General features: G+C 36.9%; 2 protein-coding genes across 9 annotated transcripts in view; one reads left to right on the forward strand and one right to left on the reverse strand.

The window, feature by feature from the left end:
• The first annotated feature begins 1,100 nt into the window (after positions 1-1,100).
• Positions 1,101-24,725, forward strand: AP5Z1 (adaptor related protein complex 5 subunit zeta 1). 4 transcript variants are annotated; one of them, XM_074281215.1, is made up of 18 exons: positions 1,101-1,385; positions 6,699-6,752; positions 7,491-7,628; positions 8,479-8,665; positions 11,473-11,617; positions 11,985-12,097; positions 12,734-12,902; positions 13,503-13,643; positions 14,637-14,674; positions 14,759-14,921; positions 16,494-16,672; positions 17,300-17,442; positions 19,864-20,004; positions 20,728-20,839; positions 21,397-21,494; positions 22,904-23,036; positions 23,171-23,385; positions 23,695-24,725. In XM_074281215.1, exons 1-18 carry the CDS (start codon positions 1,345-1,347, stop codon positions 24,032-24,034), a joined length of 2,550 nt encoding a protein of 849 aa, XP_074137316.1. In that variant the 5' UTR covers positions 1,101-1,344; the 3' UTR covers positions 24,035-24,725. The 4 variants fall into 4 exon arrangements, with proteins under 4 accessions (XP_074137316.1, XP_074137315.1, XP_074137313.1 ...); XM_074281212.1 differs by lacking the exon at positions 1,101-1,385 and adding an exon at positions 1,480-1,685; XM_074281214.1 differs by lacking the exon at positions 6,699-6,752 and having other exon boundaries at positions 1,228-1,385.
• Positions 24,330-27,558, reverse strand: part of RADIL (Rap associating with DIL domain) — an 81,938-nt gene continuing 78,709 nt past the window's right edge. For 3 of the 5 annotated variants that reach the window (XM_074281206.1, XM_074281208.1, XM_074281207.1), the window contains one exon: positions 25,939-26,204. In XM_074281206.1, the coding sequence (XP_074137307.1) occupies positions 26,099-26,204 (106 nt within the window). In that variant the 3' untranslated portion in view covers positions 25,939-26,098. Of the gene's footprint in view, positions 26,205-27,558 lie in introns of all 5 variants that reach the window. The other 2 variants (XM_074281209.1, XM_074281210.1) reach the window with 1 other exon arrangement.

The raw sequence follows: 27,558 nt of genomic DNA on the forward strand, positions 1-27,558 counted from the left end.
AGAGGTCAGGACCACTCCTACTTAGCCAGAGCTGGAGATTCCAACCCCACAGAATTGGAGATTAGCCCAGAGACACTCATTCAGTTCCAAGATTTTCTATTCTGATTCCAGCTCAAACTGTACCCGGCCTCCATCAAGGGCTGCCCCCCCTTCTCACCTAGGCTTCAATTATAAAAAGGGGCAATTTGAACCTCACTTCTTGCAGAGGGCCTAACATGCCACGCCAAGGAACCTCTCTCCCTGGCATAGCTCAACCTCTGCCCGCTGAAATGATATTCTCTTTCAGCATTACCCCCTCTCTTTATCTTTCTTGCCTATTTCTCTTAGAAGACTTTATGCCTCTCTGTCGGGATTTCTCTGCTAGAAACTACTTCTCTGCCGAGACCTTGCCACCAAGGAATTGCCTTTCTATTCATGCACAACAAAGGCCGACTTCCCGGTGCCAACAATAAGTTTCTTGTTGCCAGTCTTGCTTTCCGGGTTGGTAAATACCATTTCGGACCTCTGTGCTGCAAGAAGCCGCTCCCACAAGTCCCTGCCCTGCGCAGAATGCAAGGGGAGGATCCCCACCGCTTCACACCAAGACGGGCAGAGCCTCTTCAGTTTTTTTAAAGGAAAGCAAGACCGGCTGAGACTGGGAGCGGGGGCAGAGAAGGAGAGTCCCGTGCCTGCAGAATACAGCCAGTTCAAACCCACCTACGTGGGGAGAGGGGCGTCCCTGGCTCACAGAGCAGGGGGGGGGGTGAGGAGGGGCAGGTGGAGGAGGCCCCACAGGTGGCAGGGCCCCAGGCCGGGCTCTGGAAAGCAGGCATAATCTGAACGCGCTGGAATTCACTGAGCAGAAGGGCGCCTGAGGCAGAGCGGGGGATGACGGGAGGGGCTGAACAGTGCCCAGCTGCCCCAGGCCTGTGTGTGAAGAACTAATCTGTGCTAGGGACCCGGAGTCCCAGGCGGAGAGAGCACGAACAGCACAGGATCTCCTCCCACGGGTGCAGGGGGGGGGAGGGGGGCCCGACATTTTCCAACGTCCCCTGACGTTGTGGACGACAAAGCATTTTCTTCTAATGATTCCGGCCGGGTAATGACTGGTGAAGTGGCATAGGACAGGGCAACAAGGGGTCCGGGCGGCCCTCCCAGCAAGCAGCGGTCCTACGGCGGCTCAGGCGCGCGCGCGCATCACGTTACTACCCAGACCCGGCCTTTCACCCGACCCTTGGGCAGAGGCTCCTCCCCTTTCTCCTGCACGCGGGGTCACCAGACTTTCCTCTTCCTACGGAAGCGATTCCTGGGACTTTGGCTCTTCCGCCTGGTATCCAGAGGGCCAGGAGGGCTACTGGCCGCAGCATGTTCTCGGCGGGAACGGAGAGTTTACTCCTCCAAGCCAGGTGCGGCTAGAGGGCAGTGCCCCTCTGGGGCTGGGGTTTGGGCCCCGGGTCTGCGCCTGCGGCCGAGGTCTCTGCCGCGGAGGGCGTCGCTCTCGAGACCCGCCGGCACGGTGTTGGCGGAAGGGGATGGTTCCAGGTCTGCGAGTCTGCCGCGGGAAGGGGGGAGGAGGGGGCGTAGACACCGCCCCCAACCTAACGTAATCCGACTACCCTTTAAAACCGGAACCGATTCCGAGCGAGTGAAGCTAAAATGTTTACTCAGAAGCACGGGAAATCTATCCAGAATCGGCCAGAATCCAGGTCTGGCATAGAGCTGAGGGGCGGAAAGGTTACTGAGCGTGACATTCAGTCTTGGGGCATTACCGTTAGTTTTATGTAGAAAAAACGCCGTGCCGGGGCTTGCCCGGACCCGAAAGCCTGCGGCGTCAGAATGTTTGCACCGAGACCCTCGTTCTCCACAGCCGGTGGTCTTGCGCTGTGACCGGGCTTTCTTCCCCGCATCTACCCTTGTTTGTCGGGCAGCTTCCGTTAGAAACCCCTCCGTAATTCAACAGATTCCATCCCTTCATCTCTGATGATGTGCATTTTTAGTTGTGTCTGTTTTACTCCGAAGTGTAAAGAAGTCCTCAAAAGATATCAGAAGATAGTTTGTCTGTGTTATGTTGGAAATTAGATTCCCCTCCCTCTTATGATAACAGTGTGGGAGCACCTCGGAAGAACCGCGCCTCCGCTAACGCCGAGGGGTGATTTATCGGGACTTCCGGGTTTCGGGACCCCGAGAGGTCAGTGACTTGTTCGTGTCCCACCCCTAGTATGGGTTAGAGGAAGGGCTTGAATCGGCTCTTCCTGATTTTAAGGGTAACTCTTCATAGAGTCCGTGCAGGTTTGCCAAGCCCTTTCCGAAACTCTCGTTTTATTCTCACCAGTCCTGAAAGGCAGCTCCTGTTGTTACTTAATCCCATTTTAGAAATGAAGAAAACTGAGACTTAGACAAGTTAAGCGACTTGTTCAGAATCATATTGGGGTATCCAGGCCTAGATTTGAGCTCAGGTGTATCTGAGTCCGAGTGGGACTATCTACTGAGCTGTCTCTTTTCTTGATCCACTACATCTCAACTGTCATAGAAAAAAGTCATGAAGGAAACCAAACTGCATATTTTAGAAATAAGAACATATTTATTTAGCTTGTTAGTCTGTTGAGTAACTGTTTGCCATGTGGCATTTGGTCACTTTAGATGATTAAGCATCAGATCCCAAATCTCTTTAGTTTTTCTTAATTAGTCCATTATAGTTCTCTGATTTATTCAGCTGCCTTTCAACATAATTATTTCCTTGGTAATTCTTTGTATTTTATACATTTAAGAGCCTTATTCTGAGAATGGGTACGTGGACTTCACCAAACTGCCTAAGGGATCCCTATCAAGAAAATCGTTAATTCCTGACCTAAATCATCTAATAAGAGTTTGAATGGAAAGACAATATTTTCAGGCAGTACCTTACCCTATCTGCTATGTAAAATGGTACTTGCTTGTTAATACTTGTTAAAGATGTCCTCAATGATTTTGTAATCTCAACCTTCATCTTTCAGGACTAGAATCCTTATAGCTTTTTGATGACTATGATGATGATGATGATGATGATGATGATGACTATTTGGATTAGATTCTCTCTCATGCCCTTTGACCAGAATTGCACAGTGTTACATGGGTAGTTAAGTAGGAGAATGGAGGAGATGGGAGAGAAGGTAGAAGAGGGGGATTAAATGATGGTTTGGGGCCTGTTCATATGTTCATCTTTACTTGTACTTTGTCTTTATATTGGATTATAGACAGTAGTCTATAAATCTTTCTGGATGTTAACTGAGACTGTGAACCATCATGAATATAATTAGGATTCTTTTTGCCTAAATATGCTACTTCACCCTTATTGTAAGATGAATTTATAATTGTTTACATTAAAGCTCAATGTACAAGTTTCTCACTTTCTTGGCTTAAGAGATTTCCCTTCATTTTTTGCCCTAGCATTGGAAGAACTTCCTATTATCTGTCCACTAGATTTCACATTGTACTTTCTTATCATTTATAAAAATAATAAATAAAATTTATTCTAACACTTCCTCTTGAGGAACCTGACTCAATTCAGATGTCTTTATCTAGAGAAATGTCCTTCCATTTTTCTTCCCGAGTCTTGTACATGAATGAATGAATGGTTGAAAAATCTCTCTTTAAAATACTAAAGAAGGGAAAGAGACATATATGTGCCAAAATGTTTGTGGCAGCCCTTTTTGTAGTAGCTAGAAACTGGAAGATGAATGGATGTCCGTCAGTTGGAGAATGGTTGGGTAAATTGTGGTATGTGAATGTTATGGAATATTATAGCTCTGTAAGAAATGACCAGCAGGAGGAATACAGAGAGGTTTGGAGAGACTTACATCAACTGATGCTGAGTGAAACAAGCAGAACTAGGGGATCATTATACACTTCAACAACAATACTATGTGAGGATATATTCTTATTGAAGTGGATATCTTCAACATAGAGAAGAGCTAATCCAATTCCAGTTGCTCAATGATGGACAGAAACGGCTACACCCACAGAAGGAACACTGGGAATTGAATGTAAACTCTTCGCACTACTTATACCTTCGGAATCCAATTCTCACAGTGCAACAGGAAGTTTGGTTTTACACACATGTATTGTATCTAGGTTATACTGTAGCACATTTGATATGTATGGGATTGCCTGTCATCTGGGTGAGGGAGTAGAGGGAGGGAGGGGAAAATTTGGAAAAACGAATACAAGGGATAATGTAAAAAAAAAGAAAATTACTCATGCATATGTACTGTCAAGAAAGATTGTAATTATAAAATTAATAAAAAGAAAAATCTCTTTGTGAGCAAAATTTTCCCTTTCCTTTTCCTTGAAGTTGTTATATATAATAATATTTTTAAAGAAATGAGAAAAAGATCAGCAAAATTCAAAAATATATTTTAAAAGTCTGAAAAGAAATGCTTTTTTAAAAAAAATTAAAGCTTTTTTTTTTTAAAAAACATGTATGGGTAATTTTTCAACTCTTACAAAGCCTTCTGTTCCAAATTATCCTCTTCTTCCCCCTTCCTCCTCCCCTAGATGGCAGGTAGTCCAATACATGTTAAATATGTTAAATCTAAAATATGTATACATATTTATAAAGTTATCTTGCTGCACAAGAAAAATCAGATCAAGAAGGAAGAAAGAAAAAAACTGGGAAAAAAACAAAAAACAAAATGCAAGCAAACAACAGAAAGAGTGAGAATGCTATATTGTGAACCACTCAGTTCCCACAGTCCTCTCTCTGAGTGTAGATGGCTCTCTTCATCACTGAACACTTGGAACTGGTTTGAATCATCTCATTGTTGAAGAAAGCCATGTCCATCAGAATTGATCTTTGTATATCTTGTTACCATATACAGTGATCTCCTGATTCTGCTCATTTCACTTAGCATCAATTCATATAAGTCTGAATCTATATAAGTCTTTTGCATGATTTGGGAGATTGAACCCCAGATATTTAATGCATTTTGTAGTTCTTTGGAATAGAATTTTTCTTTCTGTTATTTCTTATGTTTTGGAGGTTATATGTGTATATGGGTAGGTAGGTATAAAAAGGTTGATTTTTGAGGATTTATTTTGTAGTATACAACTTTGCTGAAACTATTGTCTCTTAATATCTTTGCTGATTCCCTAGGGTTTTCTAATTAAAGCATGACCGCAAATAGGGATAATTTTATTTCTTATGTACCCATCTTTATTCCATTCTTTTGTCTTATTGCTTTTGCAACACTTGCAATAATATATCAAATAATAATGGAGAATGGGCATCCTTATTTCACTTCTGTATTTAATGGAAAAGGTTCTATTAATATCTCCATTGCATATAATGTTTGTTTTTGGTTTTAAATAGATTATTTTTTATATTTAGAAAAGGTCCTTCTGTGTCTGTACTTTTATGGTTTTTGACGTGTGTGTGTGTGTGTGTGTGTGTATGGATGGATGTATATTTCATAGGTCTATTTCCTTTTTCTGAGATTGTTCATTTAAGATCTCTATCTGGTCTTTCAATAGTTTATGTATTTTATATTTTTGAAGATATTTTTCTAATTCTTCTGTGTTCTCAGTTGTGTTAGCTTTTAATTGCATAATTCTGATTATTCTTTTTATTGTGATTTTGCTGTAATTTTACCTTGCTCATTTGTTTTCTTTTCTTTTTTTTTTTTTTTTGAGGCTCGGGTTAAGTGACTTGCCCAGGGTCACACAGCTAGGAAGTGTTAAGTGTTTGAGACCAGATTTGAACTTGGGTCCTCCTGAATTCAAGGCTGGTGCTCTATCCACTGCACCACCTAGCTGCCCCTCATTTGTTTTCTTTAACCAGACATGAAATTTTATTGTACTTTTTAGGAAAAGGTGAAAAAGATGGTGGTGGAAAGGGGAATTGGGTCTTTTTTTTTTTTTTTTTTGATGTATATTTCTGGACTTCTGATATTGTATTAATACATTATTTTTAAAGATGCAAGCTTTATAAGAGATTTGTGATTTCATGTACAATTTTCAGTACTTCTCTATATATGGAAATGCTCATACTTGATATTTGTTAAGTTCAGAAAAACAAAAAAAATTAAAATTAAAAGAAAGTCAATAAGAGTTTCTGTGGCATATTTATTGTTTAATTTGTTATACTTCTTTTTTCTCCTAATTAACCACTACTTTATTTTCCTTTTCTAAAACTGAACAATAAAGTGAGAATTTTCCTGTCCTATTAAAGAATTGGATCTAAAATGAACTTGGACTCCTATAGTAATGGTTGACTCACAAATACTTCCTATACCAGTTCCTGTCTCTTCTGTTTAGAACTAAGTTCATTATGTTTCCTCCTCTCCACTTATTTGTTTGTTTGTTTATACATTCATTCATTTATTTATCTACCTATCTATCTATCCATCCATTCATTCATTCCTCTATCTATCTATCTATCTATCTATCTATCTATCTATCTATCTATCTATCTATCTATCTATTTATCTATCTATCTATCTAATCTATCTAATCTATTTATTTTGCTAAGGCAGTTGGGATTAAGTGACACTTGCTCAGGGTCACACAGCTAGGAAGTGTTAAATATCTGAGGCTAGATTTGAATTTAGATCCTCCTGACTTCCACTGCACTACCTAACTGCCCCTGTTTCCTTTCCTTTTACATGTATGTTCTAGAAATTACTTATACCATCCCAGACAACTTTTTAAAAAAATTACTGATTTTTCTATTTGTATTAATGTAGGAAAAAAATGTCTTTCTGGCTCAACTGTAAAATGGGAGTGGAGAGTGGGGAACTGTAAGTGAATTTATTAGATAAATGTGAATGTACTTTCCAGTTTTAAATCATGTGCTACCAAATTATAGCTAATTGGAAATTCCCTGTTTTTGTTTTGTTTTGTTTTGTTTTTTTTTACTTTTTAAAGCTCTTTTTTTTTTTTGAGCATACCATCCTTCTATTTTTAAATGAAATAATGTTATAAGAAATAAAATTCACATTGGTTCTACCTTAAATTTAATAAGCAAATCCAGAAATTGAAGGCAAATTTAAAGAACCTTTGCATCCTTGAAAATAATTTTCTGAATTTGAGAAAAGGGTGATTAATCTTAGAATTTGTTTTACTTTTAATTGTTATCTTAAAAATGTGTGGAGAAAGAACTTTTTCATTTTTTTTTTGAATTCATTATACTATCTGAATTAACATAAACTTCTAAATAAGTATGATCTGAATTAATGAGGAGTTAACTTGTAGGCATCTCTTAATAAAAGTTAAATAATAGTTCCCCTGTCAAATATATATAATATGGAGTTTCATAAATGGGCCATGTAGAAAAGGTGATTCAAATTAATAAGTTTAAGTATTTATTTGACCACTATTGTGTGTTCAGCAATGGTTTCCATGTTTTATTTTGGAAACAATGATTTCATCACAAATGTATTTGACTGTTTTATTAGAAAGTTATATTGTAGCTATTCAAGTCAACAGTTTTGTATTACTTGATTGAATTCCTAACACATTATCATCTTTCTTTTTAGGGAGATTGAGGATGAGGAACTAAAAAAATTCTGCTCGCGAATAACAGGACTCCTTCAGAAGGAAGACTTAGGACATGAAACCATTGACTGTTTGCAAAGACTTTATCTCATTGTCTCAGCCACAAAATATTCTAGGAAGTGAGTGAAAATAGGCAGTGTTTGCCTTACTTTACCCAGTAATGTATAAAGCATTTATTAATCTCACAGAAATTCTACCATCCTTAAAACATTTTTCTTTCCTTTTCCTTTGAGTTCTCTGGAACAACACTGAACAAAATCATTTCTTCTAATAGTTGAAGATGGCTCTTGTATTTCCTATGATTTGTACATATTTCTATCACTAAAATACTGTTACTTATATTGATACAATCTAAGATTATATATACTTTTTTAGAAACCACTTCATAGTTAGCTTATAATAAACTTGTGGTCAACTAAAATCCCTAAGATAGTTCTCAAGATTTAGTGTACAATTTCTTGTACACTAAATAGTTGGAGTCTTGTATTTTACACTGGAGACAAAAACAAAATAATGACCAACTTTAAAATTTGAAGTAAAAACTTTTTTTTTTTTTTTTTGTACAAGAAAAAGGGAAAAGAATATATATTTATATAGTGGCTGCTCTGTTCCAGGCACTTTGCCAAGTACTTTTTACAGATATCTCATTTGATCCTTAGAGCAATCCTATAAGGTAGGTGATATACCCCATTTCGCAGTTAAGGAACATTTGGGTTTCAGAGCAGCAAATTAGTCTGGCCCTTTTTTTTTTCCAGTGATTTATTTCTTCTCCCCAAAAGTGCCTTATTTCTTTACTCAAACTAATATTTGTAGTGAGTAATCAAGAATTCTGAATATGTGAAAGCTATATAAAGCTAATGTCCTGGGGTTCATAACCAGTCTTAATTTATGATGTAGATTAGTATCTGAATTCTCTGAAATACAAAGTATAAGCATTAGTTTCAGTTTGACATGGTTGTATTTTTACAGGCTTGAAAAGAAATTTGTGGATCTATTGCTGTCAACATTGTATTTTCCAAAGTGTCCTGAACAGGTTCAGGTACTCTGTGCTGCCATTGTGAGAGAAATATCACCTTTTGAAAATTTGACATTGCTTCTTGACCACATCCAAAATACAAAGCTGTTAAGCCTGGTCTCATCAATTCTATTGGCTCAGGTAACTTGAACTCATATTGTTATTTTTCTTTATGTGTCTGATCCCTTTTCCTAGTTGTTTTTGTTCTTGTTTATTTTAGAGCACAAGATGGGAAGTTAGATTCTCTTCCCTGCCTGTGCCATTAGTCATGTTATCTCTTACCCCTTCCATTTCAATGAAATAAGTATTTAATTAAATAACATTGTCTGTGTAGCTTTTGAAGGATCCCTGAAGGAAGGAAGGAAGGAATATAAATGCTGTTGTATTATGATACATTAGAACTATGATACCCCCGATAAATTAGCAAGGTTAGTTCTATAGATTTTTCTAAATTAGAAATTGCTTAATGTTAGTAGTAATCAATAGTGGGGAAATTTTTATTTAAATGGTGCTATTTATATCATATAATCATACTTATGTTTTTTGTGGGTTCGTTTAAAGACAGTTTTTGTATCTAATGAGTATATATTGAAATTTAGATATTATTAAATAAACTGTTACAGTAAAGTGAATTGTTCAGAGATTCCTAAGTATAATAAACTAAGCTATTTAATTATGATAATATGACCTGGACTTTCTTAATATTTATAAGGAAATTTTAAACTTTGATTTTATGGAGTAATTTAAAGTTAAAAGGTGATTGATTCATCCTTCCCTTTAATACCTTTTCCCATAAATAAACTGTTAGTTTCTGTGAGCCTTACAAATGACTTTGCCTCCTGGAATAAGTCTAATCCCTCTAACATTCATTGCTATTTATTCTACATAGATGAACTATAAATATATGTGGCTTGGGGGGGGGGGGGAATAGATAACTTTTTGTGTCCTTTAGACTCTTGGGAAATTTTGGATGTTAGAAGAAAACTGTTGTTACAGCAGATGGCGCCAGAGGTTAGTAATGTCTAAGAAAGACTGACATTAACTCTCATCAGGGAAACAGGAGCTATTAGAGTGTGAAAGTGATTGAAGACTCCATTTAGGATTCACTTTCCATACTAGAGTCTCTTTTTTGAGCTATGTGGACTACTCAGTCTTCTTCTCTACTTGCTTTTACTTAAACGAGTTCCAAATCACTTGGCCCTGAAGAGTCATGGGGAAGATTATATAATTAGAATGGTACATAGGACTTAGTTTTTATAATACCTAGGTCCAAATTATGGCTAACTACAAATGTGTATCTGCTACAGCATAGAGTGCTTCACTAGTTATTTTATCATATGCTTTTTCAGGTTTAAAGCCATTTTATTTGTTTTTTAAAGTAGTGCATTCCAATAATTAAAATCAAAAAGTCCTCAAAACTATAAAATTGATCTTTCTCTTTTTTTTAACTTTCTGCTGTAGAGCTTAGAACTTAGTCTCTGTTAACTCAGATTTTTTGTTTTTGTTTCATTTAAGTTCTTTTATTATTCAATGAGCTCTTTTTATATTCCCAAGAGTAAAACAAACAAACAAACAAAAACTTTATCCAACTAATTTAGAATTTTTTATAAATATAGCTATTAGATAGATAGATAGATAGATAATGTAGTGCTTGTGGAGTGTATTATACATGTTCAGAGGATGGATTTCATTATTCTTCATCTAGTTTTTCCTTCTGTTTCATATTTCTATATTCTTCAGTATAGCCTTACCAAATCTTTGAATTTCAGATATTCCTGCAGATTAAGAGCTTGTATGGGCAGGTGATGGGAAGTGACCTAAGTCTTCAGAGTGGATGCTCTGAAATATTACTTTATAAATTTCTATTGGTTTTTTGCTTTGGAGGAAAATTACTGAAGCATTGGTTCAAGGGAAAGTTATTTGATCTTTCTGGAATTAACTTTTAAAGTTTTGGATTTTTTAAAACAGATTTATTTATTTAAATAGTATTTTATTTTTTCAAATACATACAAAAATAGTTTTCAAGATTCATCTTTGCAAAACCTTGTGTTACAAATTTTTTTCTCTCCTTCCTTCCCCCTCCCCAAGACAGCAAGCAATCCAATATGAGTTAAACATGTGTGATTCTTTGAAACATATTTCCATGTTCAGCACACTACACAAGAAAAATCAGATCAAAAGGGAAAAAAGTCGTGAGAATGAAAAAAAAAAGCAAATAAACAACAACAAAGGTGAAAGTATTATGTTTTGATTCATCTTCAGTCTCCATAATTCTCTCTGGATGCGGATGACACTTTCCATCCCAAATCTATTGGAATTGTTTGACCCTTATTTTCAACTGCATCAAAAAATTAATACTATCTTAAATCCCATCTTAAAGTTATTTGGCCCCAAACTTTAGCATATACAATACTTATTCTGGAGTATTCTTCAGAATTAAACCATTTATTTTTTTTGTTAGCTGCATCAAGATATTCTCCTATTTTATGCTATTGGAGCAACCAAAGCTACTACTCTTGACTTCTTTCCGTCTAGAATTACAGTTTTCAAATGCAAAATAATAGCACCAAATTGCTACTGTATTTTTTTTTTTTTAATCTGTAGTTTTTTCTTTGGGGTAGCTTTCTTATCAAAGAATGAGATTTGATTCATTAATAGATCTGGGACAGTAGAATGTGATCTTCCTACCAGCTCTGTGCAGTTGGGATTACTATAATTATTTTGTGGTAAGTAATCCTTGTGGCCTTCAGGATTTCATATGTGTTAATTGCTGGTCCTTTTCTCCCAATGGCCTTTTTGCTTATGATGCTTCATTGTGCATCAAGAAGATCTCAAGGGACATAGATTTATCATCTGTCATTTTGTGAACAGATTGGAAGTTATAGCACTTGTTTGAAGCCACAAGGACAGGGAAATACATCTTCTTTTAATCTGTGTTTGATTTAAAGGGCAATAAAAGGGATGAGGTCAGAGATGTGGGGCTGCGTGTTACAAAAATCCTTGAAAGTCGGCAGCCTGAGGGACAGAGCTTAAGATACCTCCTGCCTGTCTTGTCAAAGGTCATTACCCTTTCACCAAAAGTCCTCAAGGAAGGTAAAAATGGGTTTTATGTGTTGTGATACTTTTCCTTTAATACTTTTTTTGTTGCTAGTTATTGTAGGATAAAAGAGAAGAAAGCTATTGTGCATTTGAACCAATTTAAGGAAAAATATACATACAGAGCACCTAAGGATGTACATTATGTATCAAAAGATTGTATTACCAGTCTTTTTCAGCTTGTACCATTTTAAGGGAAGGATATGTTAACTCAGAAAGGATTGATTAGCATTTGATTGCCAGTTTGAAATAGTTTTTTTCTGAGAACCATTTTAACAGGTGTTGGTTTATCCCACAAATCTGTTTAGGATAATAACTTACATATTTCCTCTACTTTTCCTCCTTTTGCCCTCAAACCTTGTAGACCAGATAAGCCTCATCAACAAAAGACTAATTGACTGGCTTCGTTATGCAAGTATCCAACAAGGAGTTTCACAAACGTCTGGAGGCTTCTTCTCTAATCCCTGGGCAAGACAGGTAAGCCATGGTGTTTACAGAGGTTAGCTCTCTGATCATTAAATAACTATGGGAAACTTTTTCTTAAGTCTTTTTATGAATCTGAGCCCACGATGCCTAGGATAGCTTTGTTTTATTAAGTTCAAATTTTTAGTTTTTTAAACTGAAATTACACTGTCATATCATCTTCTCTTGCCAGTGTTCTAAAACTGATGTGTCTTCTATCACTGAGCCTCAATAACCTAGAGAAATAAAAGACTAATTGTATTTTAAATCTCTACAAGCAGCACAGTTTTTTTTGTTTTTTTTGTTCTGAACTTAAAGGCCAGGGACAGTTATAATTATTCTAATTGGAATAATTTTCATATCCATTTCTAGAAGATGAATGTCCAAAATACAGGGAATGAGTTTGCATCAACAGCAAGAATGAGCAATGAGACAGAAATAAAACTTATTCCTTGTATGACTGAAGATTCTATCATTCCCACTCTTGTATATCATTCCAACATTATGTCTTTTTAGGTGTTTTTATGTCTCTTAGCATATGATCTGATGCTACTTGGAGTTTTTTTTTTTTTTAATCTATTTAAAGTAACCATCCTTAGTGCCGCTTGGGAGAATTTATAACTTCCTGTCTCGTTTCCTTGTGTCCTACAGCCTGGCCCCATCACTGAGGTAGATGGTGCAGTTGCCACAGACTTCTTCACTGTACTTTCAGTAGGCCAGCATTACACAGAAGATCAGTGGTTGAACATGCAGGCCTTCTCCATGTTGCGTAAATGGCTGCTTTATAGTGGAAATGATGAAACAGACAGTCCAGATTCAGGTACTGCCTTTAGAAGCCCCTGAGGATAAACATGTTGTCTTTAAGAAAAGCTAGCATTACAATTAGAGTATAATAGAAATAAAAATCTGCATTATTGATGTCCTCATATGGTTAACATTTGGTAGCCTTTCTGAAAATTTTATAAAACAGTAGTATGTTTGAGGTCTGGAGGGTGTTAGCAATAAACTGTTCTTGATGAAGTATTCTTAATCAGGTTAATAAATGACACTGATTGAAGATGTTTTGTTTTCTTTGGTACATAAAGTATGATTTGATTAAAATTTAGATTCAGTGGTCCAAGATTGAAAGAAAACTTGAATTCTACTATATGGTTGGACCAAAGTTTTATGAAAAATGTCAGAAACAATTAAAGAGATATACAGAGGTAGCTTCTTTTTGTGTTTGGTGATTGTTACAGTTATTGAATTCTTTTGGAAATGTGATCTTATCATTTTTCTTTTTGCCTCATTAGTTTCTCATGTTGCCTCTTTAAATTGGTAGTTTGTATTTCCCTAGCTGAGCATGTGAGTGGAGTCAATTACTAACACTGTGGCATATGTGCTCTTCCCGGCCCCCTTTCTTCCCCCGCCCTCTACACAGATGATAAATCAGAGCTAGAGGGCTCTGTTATGTCTATGATCTCTGCTACCTCTACCTCTAGTCGCCAGCTTCCCCCAAAGGAACGCCTGCGAGAGAGTGCCTTTGAGTACTGCCAGAGACTCATTGAGCAGAGTAATCGGAGTAAGTTGTGTTTACACTGGTTTTTGTGCTTTCAAATAAGTCGTCTCTAATGAAACATAAAAGTTTATGACGTCTTTGGAACTTGTACTTGACCAAGAGGAACTTCCTAGGTCTCATACTTTTGAATTGCATTTAAAATCTAATGATTCTTGGGGCAAGTAGGTGGCTTAGTGGATAGAGCACAAGCCCTGAAGTCAGGAGGATCTGAGTTCAAATAATCTTAGATATGTAACATGTCCTAGCTGTGTGACCATGGGCAAATCACTTAACCCCAATTGCTTTAGCAAAAAAAAAAAAAAAAAAAAAATCTGATGATTTTTACAAGTCAAGTATTATGGGAAGCAAATTTTTTTAGTTGTGAATATGTCACTAAAGTTGGTCAAAGGATGTCTTAAATCACTTTGTAGCTATAGTGATTCTATTATATGTGGGACCCATAAAGAACACTGTACTGAAAATAAACATAACTAGTGTTCTTAAGATGCCTAGCATTTCAGAATCCTCTAAGCAAGGATATGTAGATACCTTCAAAGAGATACATTTATTACATTTAGCCATACATGTCTTTTTTTTATAACGAGTTAACAGATTGAAGAGGAACTCTACTTGACTTATTGACAATAATGAACTATTTAAGTTTTGTTTTTCAAAGAAAATGTTAAAAATTCCAAGGGGCAAAGAAAGTCGTCATAATTATGATGAATTTTGTTTCCTGTCTTTGCTTTGTTACTATTCCTTACTCTTTCTAGAACATCTCCTGTGTGAAGTATGACCCCAGATTCCATAATATCCTGTCTTTACCATATGACTTTCAACTTTCAGCCTCTATAAGAGACTATATATTTAGGTTTAAAAAATTTAGGATAGATTCTTATATTTTAATCATTTAGTATAGTGAGAACTGAGTTCCTCCATTTATTAAACAGTTAATACTCTCATTTTCCATGAATGATTTGAAGGAAGTAAGTGAACTTAATTTGTTCTTTTAATCAGGAGCCCTGAAGAAACCAGACTGTGAGTTGCAAAAAGCTGTAAGTATCCTTATAGGTGGATAGGGAAGATCAATTAAAGTCCTGCTCATTTTGCTCTGATGAGAGTACTCTCTTCTTATGCAGTGCCTGGTTGAAGCTGTGATTATATTGGATCTACTCTGTAGGCAGGATTCCTCCTTCATCTACCGGACTCTCTCTCGTCTAAAGATCTTACATGGAAGGCTTTGTGGAGATCTGACTTATGTTCGAACATTGTTGCCAGTTGCCCAGTTCTTCCTGAATCACAGTGAGATGTCTTGCTCATTTTTTAAACCTAATTTTGTTGGTCATTTCTCAGGATGGTTAATCCATAATTTTTCAGAGCTTTATGTGTATGTATCCTTTGAAGTAGGCATGAGGAAAAATTGTCATTATGAAGTTCACTGATGCAATGACACAAATGCATACTTAGAACAACCTAAAATAATAGGTTGAGACAAGAATCAAGCAGCAATTAAAAAAAAGAAAGGTTTTTTTATAGCTATGGCACTTAAAATATATATATTAAAAACTCCTTCATAATCTTTTTTTTGTCAGATTGGTCAGTCCTAGCATAGGCTTAGTGTGTTGAGCCCTATCTCACTGGCCTTGGCTCCATTTCTTGGAGTCTTTATCTACTTGATTAGCTGCTTCATTTATATTGAGAATGACGGAACAGACAAAGGTCCAGGACACTGAAATGAACCATAGAGAATGTGGTAGGAACACACCTTGGCTCGTGTATCAGGCATTTATTAAGTGTTTAATATGTATCAGGTATTTAATCAGGTGATCAGGATACAAGGAAAAATTGAAACAGTTCTTATACCTATATGGGTGAATACAAAATAGGTACAGAATGATTTGGGGAAAAGGTATTAGCTGGTGGGGTGGTTCACGAGAAGGGACAGGCCAGAAAAAAAAAAAAAGCTTCTTGTAGCATATTGATCATGAGGTGAGTCTTCTAGGAGACTAGGAATTTCAAGAGGTGGAAGTGAGGATTCACTGGGTCCATTGCATTTCACGCCTGGGAAATGGCTGCTACAAATGTGTAGAGAGAGGACATGGCATACATAGTAACATCAGAGTGACTGGGCCATGGCTTCTTTGTGTCTTTGAGGCTGCTTTCTATCTGAGGCATTTTCTATTTATAGAATTATAGAGTTGAGAGCTGAAAGGGGCCATCAATCATTTTGCAGATGAGGAAAGTGAGACCTAGAGAAAAATCATTACCAAAATGAACATCCTACAAACTACTGGGTCAGAAACTCCTTTACACTGAAGAATAGGGAATATTTAACACATGCATCTCACATGTAGCATGTAGCAGATCCTATATAGTTACATCTGTTTGTACAGCTGAATTTGGAAATACCTGTGTTACCAGAGTGAAAAACGATTTCTAGAATTTTTTTATGCTCATTTCCATAAACATACACAAAGCCAGAAGTCTCTACCTATTAAGTTTTAACAAGAAAATTCATCTTTGCATGGCATATTGGCCTTCTTAATTTCAGCAGTGTTAACAGTAATACTGTTAACCCTTTTTTCGAGAACTCTTTCATTTTATGTACTCTTCTCCTGGCCAATATTCCATAAGCTAAGGCTTATCTGTTCTTTTTTCATAATCATCCCTAAATGGTGCATATAGTATTGTAAAGATATTAGAGCTGGAAGGAATCTTGGAACACTACCCAGTTCAGCCTTTCTACCTTAATATAGATGCACAAATTGAGTCTCAGAAAAGTAAAATGATTTGCTGAAGAGTAACAGTAAGTACAGTGACTTGTCTAAAATCATTGACTCCAAATTCACCCCTTGGCTTGATACATTCTTCCAGGTGAAGCAGCAGCAGTTGATTCAGAAGCAGTTTATCAGCATTTGTTTACCAACATCCCTTCAGAGTTATTCTACAACTCAATGTTGGCCTTTGAATTCATCCAGTTTTGCAGGGAAAACATCCACTTTTTCAATGGAAATCTCAGCATCTTCAAATCAAACTTCCCAAATCTTTTCAAGGTATGTTGATATGTTCTAATGTCCCTTTTGTTGAAATGAAGCAGCTCCTGCAAAGAACAGGAACGTTTTGGGCTAAAACCAAGTGTGTAAATTGCACTATTATTTATTCTTCATTAGCTTTCCTAAGTGACCTCTCAAATAGCTATGGTTTTGAATTAGAGAGTATTCTGGATGTATGTCTGTAAACATGGGTGAAGATGACCCTCCTTTAAATAATTCAGATTCAGATTTCACTTATTTTCATTTTACTGAATGATTTACAATATAATTTGAGTAGAAAACTTCTTAGCATATTTTAAATATAAATTATTTACATAACTCTGTTACTGTTGGTGCTTATTTCACAAAGTGAAAAACACCTGCATATTCTTTTTTTTAATCCAAACTTATGTGCATTTTCACTGAGATTTTTTCAACTTAAGTGATAGTTTTATTGCTGGAAGTCCAATTTTTTTAGATATATTTGGAGTGATTAGTGGCTTATCTAAAGTCATCTAATCAATCAGTGGTATGTCAAACTACCACCATATGTATAAATTCTAATGACTTAGTTCTCCAGATGAGACCAGAACTGTTAATGCCCATCATTTGCTAAAACTCTCAATTAGTCTTATTCTTTTCTACTAGTTTTTGGCATGGAACAGTGCATCCCTGATCTCAGAATTTGTGGATATACTTCCTGTTTTCATTGATGCTAGTACAGCCATTGAGATGCTCCATGTCCTTCTTGACTTACCATGCTTGACTGCTGCCCTAGACCTATATATTAGGTGAGTCCAGATCTCCACTTCCTTGTTTGTAGGAACATCCTGTCAGATAAATCTTCCCTGTCTTTACTTTAGTCACATAATAATGATGACTAGAAAAATGTCATTTGGGCAATTTGGACTTTGGAGTTGGACTTGCCTTCCCTTGTTAGTTCTTTTCCAGAAAGCATGCCTTTTACAATTTGGACTTTGGGTGCCTTTGAATGAAATTCTGCTTTACTTCATGGATTATTATTGCTTAAATATGTGAGATTCTTGCTGCCTTAGGAAGTAGCAGTCTGGCCACTTAAAGAGAACAGAGGCTTAGAATCTCCACAGATTCTAAGTGGCAGAGATGGGGAGGGACATTCATGGAGGCAAGCAGTAAATGGTACAGAGAACAACCAATAGTTGGAATGTAAATGGGAGATGCACCAGGAAGAGCAATATGAAACCCTCCTAAAAAGGTAAACTGAAGCTTGATTGTGAAAGCTTTTTTTCATTACCAAATTGAGGACTTTGCATTTTATTACTTAGTAGAAAGCCATATCCTAGAGGTGATAGTGACATGGTCAGACCTGAATCAGTGTAGTAAGAGCCTAGTTGCAAGACCCCAATTAGGAGGCTATTGTAATAGTTTTCAGGGAACATGTGATTGAGGCCCATTCTGTGGTGGCTGTCTTATATGTGTGGAGAGATAAGTGACAGACCACACATATCATGGAGATTGACTCAACAAAACTTGGTGACTGATTGCATGTATCAAAGGTGAAGAGCTGAGGATTACTCCAAAGCTGTGTGCCTGGATAACTAGAAGGATCTATTACCCTTGACAGAAAAGAGGATATCATATAGGAAAATTATAATACAAAAAAATACAGGAAAAAAAAAACTATGGAATTCTATTTTGGACTTGTTAACTTTATGCAGCTGAATCACGCAGTGTGTTTGGAACCCCAAACACTTATTAGCTGTGTGACCTTGGAGAAGTCATTGACCTTCTCAATTGTTTTTGAATCTGTAAAATGGGGATAATGATTGCACCTACTTTGCAGCATTGATGTGAGAATCAAATGAGATGATGTAATTAATATTCTTTGTAAGTCTTTAAGTGCATATACATGCTATTAGATGATGTTTATGATTACAGGTTATCAAAGTACTCACAGCATCACTTGGTGAGAGGAAACTGGTGCTCAGAAGAAAAATGGGGGTAGATAAAATAGATTTGAGAATCACTGGCTAGAGATGATAACTGAACCCAAAGGTGTTAAGAAAAATCAAAATAGGGACAAGAAAATACCATCTTGCAAAGAGAGTGAGACACAGGATGGTTCAGCAAAAGTAGGAAGAGAGAATAACTAAAAGGTTGATGAGGTCTAGGAGGACGTAAGAATCAATAAAAAGCTATTGCAACATCAAACAATGGAAAGGATTCTGACCCTGGACTCAGACATTCTGGATTTAAATCTCACCTCTTTAGTAAGTCATTTAACCTTCCTGGGTCCTCAGGTTCCTCATCTATAAAATGAGACCACGAGTTCTAGGTCTAATTCTATCATCCTATCATCACTGGTAGCTTTGATGAGACCTGTTTCCATTGAGTAATGAGATCAGGAATCAGATTGCAAGGGGTGAGTGAGAAGACATAAAAAACCTCAAAATTGAAAAGTGAGAGATTTGAAGTCAGTGGAGAGCAGCTGGTAGTTGAGTAGGTGGAATGTCACACCTAGTATCGGGAAGACTAAGTGTGAATTTGGCTTCAGACACTACAAAGTGGAGACCTACCTTGGTCCCCATAACAGCACTTCTCTAGTAGGACTGTGAGGATCAGAATGCACATTCTCTTCCTCAAAGAAAGCTCTCTGAGAGCCAAAGTAGAGGGGATGTGTTAAAGGATATGAGGTTAGAACTGGAAAGGATCTTGTGATGAATCACTTGTTTGGGTTGGGAAAACAGTGGGGTTGGAACCTCAAGGAAAAAAGATTTGGGATGGTCACATCTTGGCAATAATAAGAGGATTTATCTGTAGGAGTGAGAGCTCAGTTGAAATTGTATAAAATAACTTTGTAGAGGATCCAGTCAGCACTACTGTGTGATTTCTCCAGGGGCTCAGCGCTTCCTGAAAGATGGGTGGAGGGGGAGTTATATGGGGTCAAATTATGGGGAATAGATGAGCAATGATAGGACTAGAGTTTGGCAAGGAATCTGAAGATACAAGACAATCTTATTTCAGTGATTGCACCAAGATTTAAAGAGAAATATAAAGCCAGAGCAGGTCATAATGAACAGGGAGCTGTAGGGAGAATGAATAATATGAGTGAGTCTCCACGGGACATCCTTTTAGGAAGGTTCTAGTAATAACTTCCCAAAATTCTGGCAAAGGAAGATCTCATGACCTAAGATTTTATCCTCTTCTCTGGGATTTGGTATTTTGGTGATTAGGTCATCGTCTCCTACAAGTGAGAAGCCTCTCTGGGATCCAACCCTGAAGCCCACCAGCTGCTTGGATGGTTTCCGAGACCCTCACTACCAGACTCTCTTTCAGTACCTGCTGCGCACAAAAGCCAGGGGAATTGTTAAGGGGTAAGATTGGCTATCTGGTTCGTTTGCTATGGTGAGAAAATTCATGGGATGAGAGTGGTTCTAGGGCCTTTCTCACTACTTTGTTATGAAGGGCTTGGGACACAGGAGCCTTGGGAAAATCTGTGAAGAGAATCCTGCCCATGCTGCAAGCTCTGAGGAGAGATTGGTGGGTTGTCAGGAAGGGTGATTTCTCTAGTGAAATTCGATTGAAATGTCTTGAGTCTGCCTTATCTTCTCTTGCCTAATTTGTTTTTTATGCCAAGAGAAAAAAAAAATCAAGATGTTCTAAAAATACTTTAAACTATTAATCTAAATTTTTTTTTTTTTTTTGCAATCCCTTTTTTACCAAACCTCCTACAGAAACCAGAGAATTTACTTTATTTTCTCCTTTGAGGTCACCTGGATAATTCATACATTATACCACCAGCCCCTTTTATTCTCAAGAATATACTTTTCTTTGGGGAGGGGAAGGGGGAAACACCAGGTAATCAGGGTTAAAATGACTTGCCAGGGTCACAGTTAGTAAATGTCAAGTGTCTGAGGCTGAATTTAAACTCGGGTCCTCCTGATTCCAGGGCCAGCACCTGAGCCTGACTCCATTGTGCCACCTAGCTGCCCTAATTTTTAAGTGGAAGTCTATGGGGAACACTGGTTTGGAATAGAGCCAGTTTTTAATTATGGCTCACCTATTATTGCAGGTCTGATATTGATTGTTGCTCCTAGGTTGACTCCACTTCATCAGCTATTGAAGCCTATGGCCAGTTGTTCACGAGTTGTACAGTGTGCAGAGATTGTCCCCATTTTAATACAGCTTTTCTTTACTGTGGTGACTGAGGTAAGCATCTTCTCTCAGATACTGTTTTTCTCTTCAGTTCTAAAACTGTCACATTAACTCTCCTTCTTAGAAACTTCCAGGAAATTATTACCCGAGTTGTCTGGATTTCTCATCTTGGCGTCCTCTTTGTAATATGGTTTCAGTGTCCCTCCTTCTCTATGTTATATGTCTAAAAAAATTGAGTTTCATACTCATATTCTGCAGTTTCCAAACATACTTTTTTATGATTTTTATTCACCTGAAATAAAATTTTTGGCTATGTATACCAACTATTTTCTCATCTGGAATGTCATTTCATACATGAAGCCTTCCCTAATTACCCCAATTGAAAGCAAGCTTTCTTAACCACTACAGTCTTTTGGGTCTCTCTGGAGCACTTAATATATTCTGATCTATATTATAATTACTCATCTTATTCTCTAATAATAAATTGTAATCTCTTTCTTTGGGGGCAGGAACTGCTTTTCTTTGCATTTAGCTACTAAAGAACAGAACACATGCATTCTGTACCATGTTTAGTTGATTGAGACATTCATTATGGCAATATTTAACTTCAGTTTGCAGATGGGACACTAATAAACCAGCTTGTAGTACTACTGTTGGAAAGAAGTGATTCACTCTTTGATGTTCCACAATTTAAAGCTGCTGTTCACAGGTATATTTCTCCTGCTTTTTCTTTTTGTCTACTTACTTAAATTTCTAGACTCCAAATTACCTTCAGGATTCTGTTTGACTTTTTTTTTTTTTTTTTTGCTGAGGCATTTGGGGTTAAGTAACTTGCCCAGGGTCACACAGCTAGGAAGTGTTAAGTGTGAAGGGGCCAGATTTGAACTCGGGCCCTCCTGACTTTAGGGCTGGTGCTCTATCCACTACATCCCCCTAGCTGCCCTGTTCTTGACCTTTTTACAGAGCTTGTTCTTTGGAAGATGTCAACTATCCCTCTTTATAGCAATATCCTTAATGTTTTTGTGTAGCTTCCTACTCCATTTGTTTTTGCAAGCTCTTTAGATAGCTGTTCCTGACTTCCTCATTCCTATTGATGGTACCTTGCATTATTTCATTCTCCATCTTTTTTTTTCCTGAATAAATGTTTCTTGGATTTGTCTGCCCTTCATTCACTATTGCAGCAAGCACCAACCAGGCCACAGCCTAACCAATCTTTCTTCCTTCATGTTCTGGCCTAACTTTAATGAAGAATGTTTTTATTTTGTTATTTCTTTTTTTCAAAAAACCATAAAATAGTTTCTTGTTGCCTTAAAAGAGCAAGCTAATTTTTATCTTCTTACTCTAGCAAAAACCTGTTTCTTCTCACTTCTCACTGTGGTAATTCTTATCTCCATGCTTTTTTTTTCATATTAAGTCTGGTATCAGGATATCTGAGTAGCGCCACTCATTCATGTACTTAAAAGCCAAGATAGATGCTACCTCATTTCACATAAGAAACTTCCATCACTCAAATCTAAATAAATGCTACTCTGCGGAGTGTATTCTATGAAGTTTGGAACTATGAAAACAACTTATTTCCTTCATAGGTTATCAGTTCTTTGTTTAATATGCAACTGGATAACTATAACAATTTAAAAAATTTCTAAGACCAGCCCAGCCAGATAACAAGGTATTGAAGTATAAATGTGCAAAATGCCTCAGAGGACCTAGAGATCTAATTTGTAATTATGTTTTGGATTTTGAATCACAGCTTTCCCAGAGTTTGAGTTAAGTCTGCTTCATTCCCATCTTCTCCCTCTCAAAGTTACAAAACTATACAGTTCTTGTGTTGTTCTTTGCATTTTCATATATTCATGGATTAAGTGGGGAGGAGGGGAAATCCATAACTCTGTAGATTATTGTATTGCCTACTTTCATTTTAAAAATTTTATTATGCAAACCTATGCAAAAATAAAAAACAAAAAAAATTTAAAAATGGAACGAGACAGTATAGGAGGTGATATATTACATTGAATTATGTATTGTGTTATGTAAAATAGCAAATGTCCCTAGAGTCTACGATTTTACGTTAACTCTAATAAATGTCTGTTGATTGTGTAACCATCTCTCCTCTGGCAGGGTAATGAGTTCCCAGCTTCTGGTCCTGTGTAAACTACATCCTTCTCTTGTAGTTGAACTGTCTAAGGAACTACTGGAGTTCACAGGAACGATCAGCAACATCCACAGCAAAGAGAACATATTCACCAATGTGGTAAAGAATATGCTTAGCTGCTGCTTACTTTTGCTTTGTCACTATTTGCTATATAGAATTCTGTGGTTTGTTTTGAGAAAATTAAGCTACTCATCCAATGGGTACTCATAATGGCTTTCTGTGTTTGGTTAAAGGTCTGGGCAATTGGAGAATACATGTCTGTACTCTATGACAGGAGATGTACTGTGGAGCTGATCAACAAATTCTTTGAAGCCCTCGAGGCCTTGCTGTTTGAAATTACCCAGTTTCGCCCCTCTGCTTCACTTCCTAAGTGCTGTCCACGAGTAATCACAGTTCTCATGACCACACTGACCAAACTAGTCTCTCGGAGTCAGGATTTGATTCCCAGGTACATCATTAGGAAGTAGGAAAAAGAAATTTTAACTATACAAACCATTTCCCACCAAAAAGCTTCTTTACTAAAATTATTTGATATCTACTCTATGTCTGCTTTTGTAAGCCTGGTGTATCTCCTATCTCCTCAGTTTGGGCCCTAGGATAGATATTATTGAAAATAGACTAAGCCAGACTCCTTCACAAATTCACTGTATGATCTTAGGTGCAGTCTTTCTTGGCCTGAATTTTCCCCTCTAAAATGAAAAGATTTAAAGTCCCTTTCAGTTTTTAGACTACAATTCTATGCTCTCTCTTTTTTCAGGGTTTTCTTGTTCCTGTCCAAAGTGAGATCCTTTGCTGAGAATCCTGCTATGACTTCTGTGTATAATAATGAGGAAGACATGGAGACTATCCTGACTAGGGCCACTGAGTTGATGAACTTACTAAAAATGCCAAGCGTGGCTCAGTTTGTCCTGACACCATCTGTAGAGGTGTCTAACCCACGTTATCACCTTGACACGAATACCTCCTTACCTCTGGCTCTGAGAATGGTCAGTCAGCTAGTTGAGAAAGAGACTGGCTTTCTGCCTGGGCAAGGTGCTAATGTGACCCAGTGCATCCTGGAAGATTCAGATTTAGAGCCCCCTCCAGCTTGCATTTAACTAAGCTCCTAAATATTAACGGCAATAAATTAATCCAAAGGGAAGCATGTAACAAGTGTGCATGTAAGGAGATATATACCCCTTTCCATGACCATGTTGTGGTCTCTCTCAGGTTTGGACTTAAATGACTGGAAAGGTGCTATTCTCACATTGAGGTCAGAGATCCTAGAATCAAGGATTGTGGATCTACTTAGATGTCTAGGAAGACACATACCCGACTCCTTTGGCAAAGACCATAGTAATTGTATGTGGTAGTGTACTCCAGCTAATGAAAGTGTATAGAGGACTCTTTCTCTTTTTGGTTTAGGCACATTAAATTGCAGTTTTCCTTTTTTTATTCCCTGAGTAAACCCTCAGATTTCTTTGCAGTTACTTTCTAAGCATATTAAAGTAGGTATTTTATTATATCCACTTTTCCACTTAAATCTTTTAATATAATATACTCTTAAACAAATTTGCATCATTTAGTATTGTTATTTGTCAGATAAATACATAAAAAGATGTACAATATTAACAGGAACGAAGAATTAAGTTTCTTGCTGGTGGTAACATCCAAGAATAAAATTTAACATTCCTCCCTCTCCCCCATCCTATTTACATTAATGGAATATTTGGATTTCAATAAACAAAGATGATATATTCCAAATATAGTGTCAATGAAACATTTGAATAAAGGAAAAGAGGTAATATAGGTTTTTGCATTTGCTCTAATTGTGCGTTGGTATGACTGTTGAGCTGAGCCGAAAGGAGTGCAGTAGAATAACATAATTCTTAGGATGTCGCCTAGCCTGTTATTAGTAGGCGTGGTACAGATAAGCTTTGTGAAACCCTCTTATCAGTTTATTTCTATTGCTCAAAAGAACCATTCTCCACGATTTTAATCAGTTTCACTCACAATCCAAACTGAGTTAATTCTATTATGATTGGTCTATATGCCACATGGAAAGTAAAACTCATTCCATTAATTTTGATTGTTACCTTTGGCTAAAAAGTTTTGGAGGAGCAGAATACTAGTGTCAGCTCTAAGAAACACATGGATAGATACCTAAAAGGGGAATGTTTGGTTTTGGGTCAGGCTGAGTTGGCACTACCCACTGTCTCAAGAAGGCACTTAGGGTAACACCCAAGTAACAGCCCAACAAGAAAAATGCACAGGGACAGTTTTTTGATACTAAACTGTCTCAGTTAAAGTATTTTAGATATGTAAAAGGGCTCATCTAGCTTGGTGAGAGAACCAATTTATCCAGAGTTCCAGGAAGAAATCTGTTAGGAACCCTTATCATAAACTAGCCAAGTTAATATTTAATATCACAAACTTTTTTTTCTATGTAGAAAATGAATGATACATGAAATAACTAATCCTCTCAAGAAAATTTCCACATGTTACACGTGACTAATGTATATCTAGGAAGCTGGTACCTTTCTATTCTTCCTTTAAGATGCTTGCTATTTCAGAAATCTTTGGCTGACAGTCAAAATGTCACTATGTAAAAATCAAGTATGTGTGTCACTCTGGCCAGAATTTTACCTTCTGTAATTTCTCATGGACCAGCTGTAGAATAACAACAGTTTTAGGTGCAGGAAAAAGATTAACTAGTAAACTATCCAGTTTAGTATTTTCACACATATGTATGTACAGAACAAGAACTGAAAACTGACCAGGGATTTTGCTGCTCACACAAAGTTCACATATAACGAACAGTAAGTCTTTATAGTAAGGAACATAAAAAAACCCTGCTATCCTGCATTTTGCACTGGACCAGACATTTTAGGTGGCAGACAATGATGTCCCTGTTGTTTAGTTTGTAGGCTGAACACATACTGGGAGCCAGTAGCACCTACCCACTTTATAAACCCTGTTTTTTTTGTGTTTTTTTTTCCCTTATACTGTGATTTCTTCTTCATGGTGTAATACTGAGTAAATAATGCAACATGAAAAGCAGATACCCAAACTGTCATGACCTGCTGGATTCCCACTTTCTAGGAGTATTATCAAGCAGAGCCTGCCTGACAATGCCTTGATATAGGCAGGCAGATGTTAGAGCAGTCCCAGAACAAAAAACCTTAGGAAGGAGAGGCGCTTGAGCTGATTTTCTTAGTTATCTCTATATCTGATTTGGCAACCAGAAACCGTAGCTTCTTTCCCCCAGATCGGATCAAGTCCACAGCACTGCAAGAGAACAACAGAGTGATTATTAGGTTGTAAATGAGGCTACAAATAAAATGGGTATGGCAGTCTAGGGAAAAAAAATCACGGAGATTTGTGGAGCTTTTCCCACTAACATATTTTTATCAAAAACTATATACTTTCTATATATACCTTACCCATCATCCTCCTCCTCCAAGGATTATATAAGTTCATACAAAATTGGCTTTTTTTTTTTTTTAAAGTTTTTATCATATTTTAAGCAAAGATGTTTTTTTTTTTTCCCCTTGATATTTTTTGCTTAATATGTTAGGAAAGGACTTTGGGGAAAAAGTAAGAAATTGACTACTGACCATTTTGTCTTTTCCTTGAAATAGGACATTTTACCTGAACAAAACACATACCACATATGTCCTGTCGATTCAACTTGTCTAGCACTTAGTTCTAACTAGACTTCCCTGTTATGTATTTGTTCAGTTGCCTTTCTAGTCCGAAGAATAGGATTTAAAATTACCCCAATTACATTTTCCTTAGTTGGATTTGGCTCCTCAATCTAACTTTGCACTGAACATCCTCCCTTAACAATCAGCTAATACTTCTTCACCAAAAAAGAGACCCACTTGCTAAAGTTTTTTTTTTTTTTTTTTCCTTATCTCTGTTCATTCAGACAGCTTTCTATTTCCAATCCTGAATGAAAAGGTAGTCCTTGCCAATTTGGATAGCAGTTCCTTCATCCCTCCTATTTTCATGTCATCTGAAAATTTAATAAGCATGCCAACCATCTGCTTCTTCATCCAAGTCACAGAAAAAAAATGAACTCCTCTCCATGTATTTGTGACAGGTATCCTGAACTTAAGGCCTTGTCTACGTAGTAGAATAAATGCTCATGGTAGAGCAGTAATTTCTGAAATGCATTGCTTTTAAAAGTAAAAAACAAATAAAAAGACTTGGAAATATTTCCATTAAATCTGTAGTTCTGACACAGGCAACTTTAAGTTGGAAGAGATCTTAGAACTAATTTGAGTATGCTAAGGAGTAGAAATTTTATGGCATGTTTCTGACTTCAAATCTAGTTCTCTTAATCCTTTATATTACCATGGCTCCCTTCTTGAATACCTAAGAAAACATGTTGCAGCTAAAGTAACATCATTTTCAGCTAGAAAACCATGACCCTGAGGATTTTTTTTTCCCTCATAGAATATCCAAATAAGAAATGGGAGTAGCAGTGGAAAGCTATTAAACTCAATAAGAAAGTTACCTCAACAATAAGTCACCATAATAAGGGACACATAAGAACTTGTGATGTTTTATCTCTTCCTTGCCTCTCTCTTCTAAATTATCTCTGTGAATCTGGCTTCTTCAATTTCATTTAACTTAA

The sequence above is a fragment of the Sminthopsis crassicaudata genome, chromosome 1 (genome assembly GCF_048593235.1).
Source record: "Sminthopsis crassicaudata isolate SCR6 chromosome 1, ASM4859323v1, whole genome shotgun sequence".
NCBI lineage: Eukaryota > Metazoa > Chordata > Mammalia > Dasyuromorphia > Dasyuridae > Sminthopsis > Sminthopsis crassicaudata.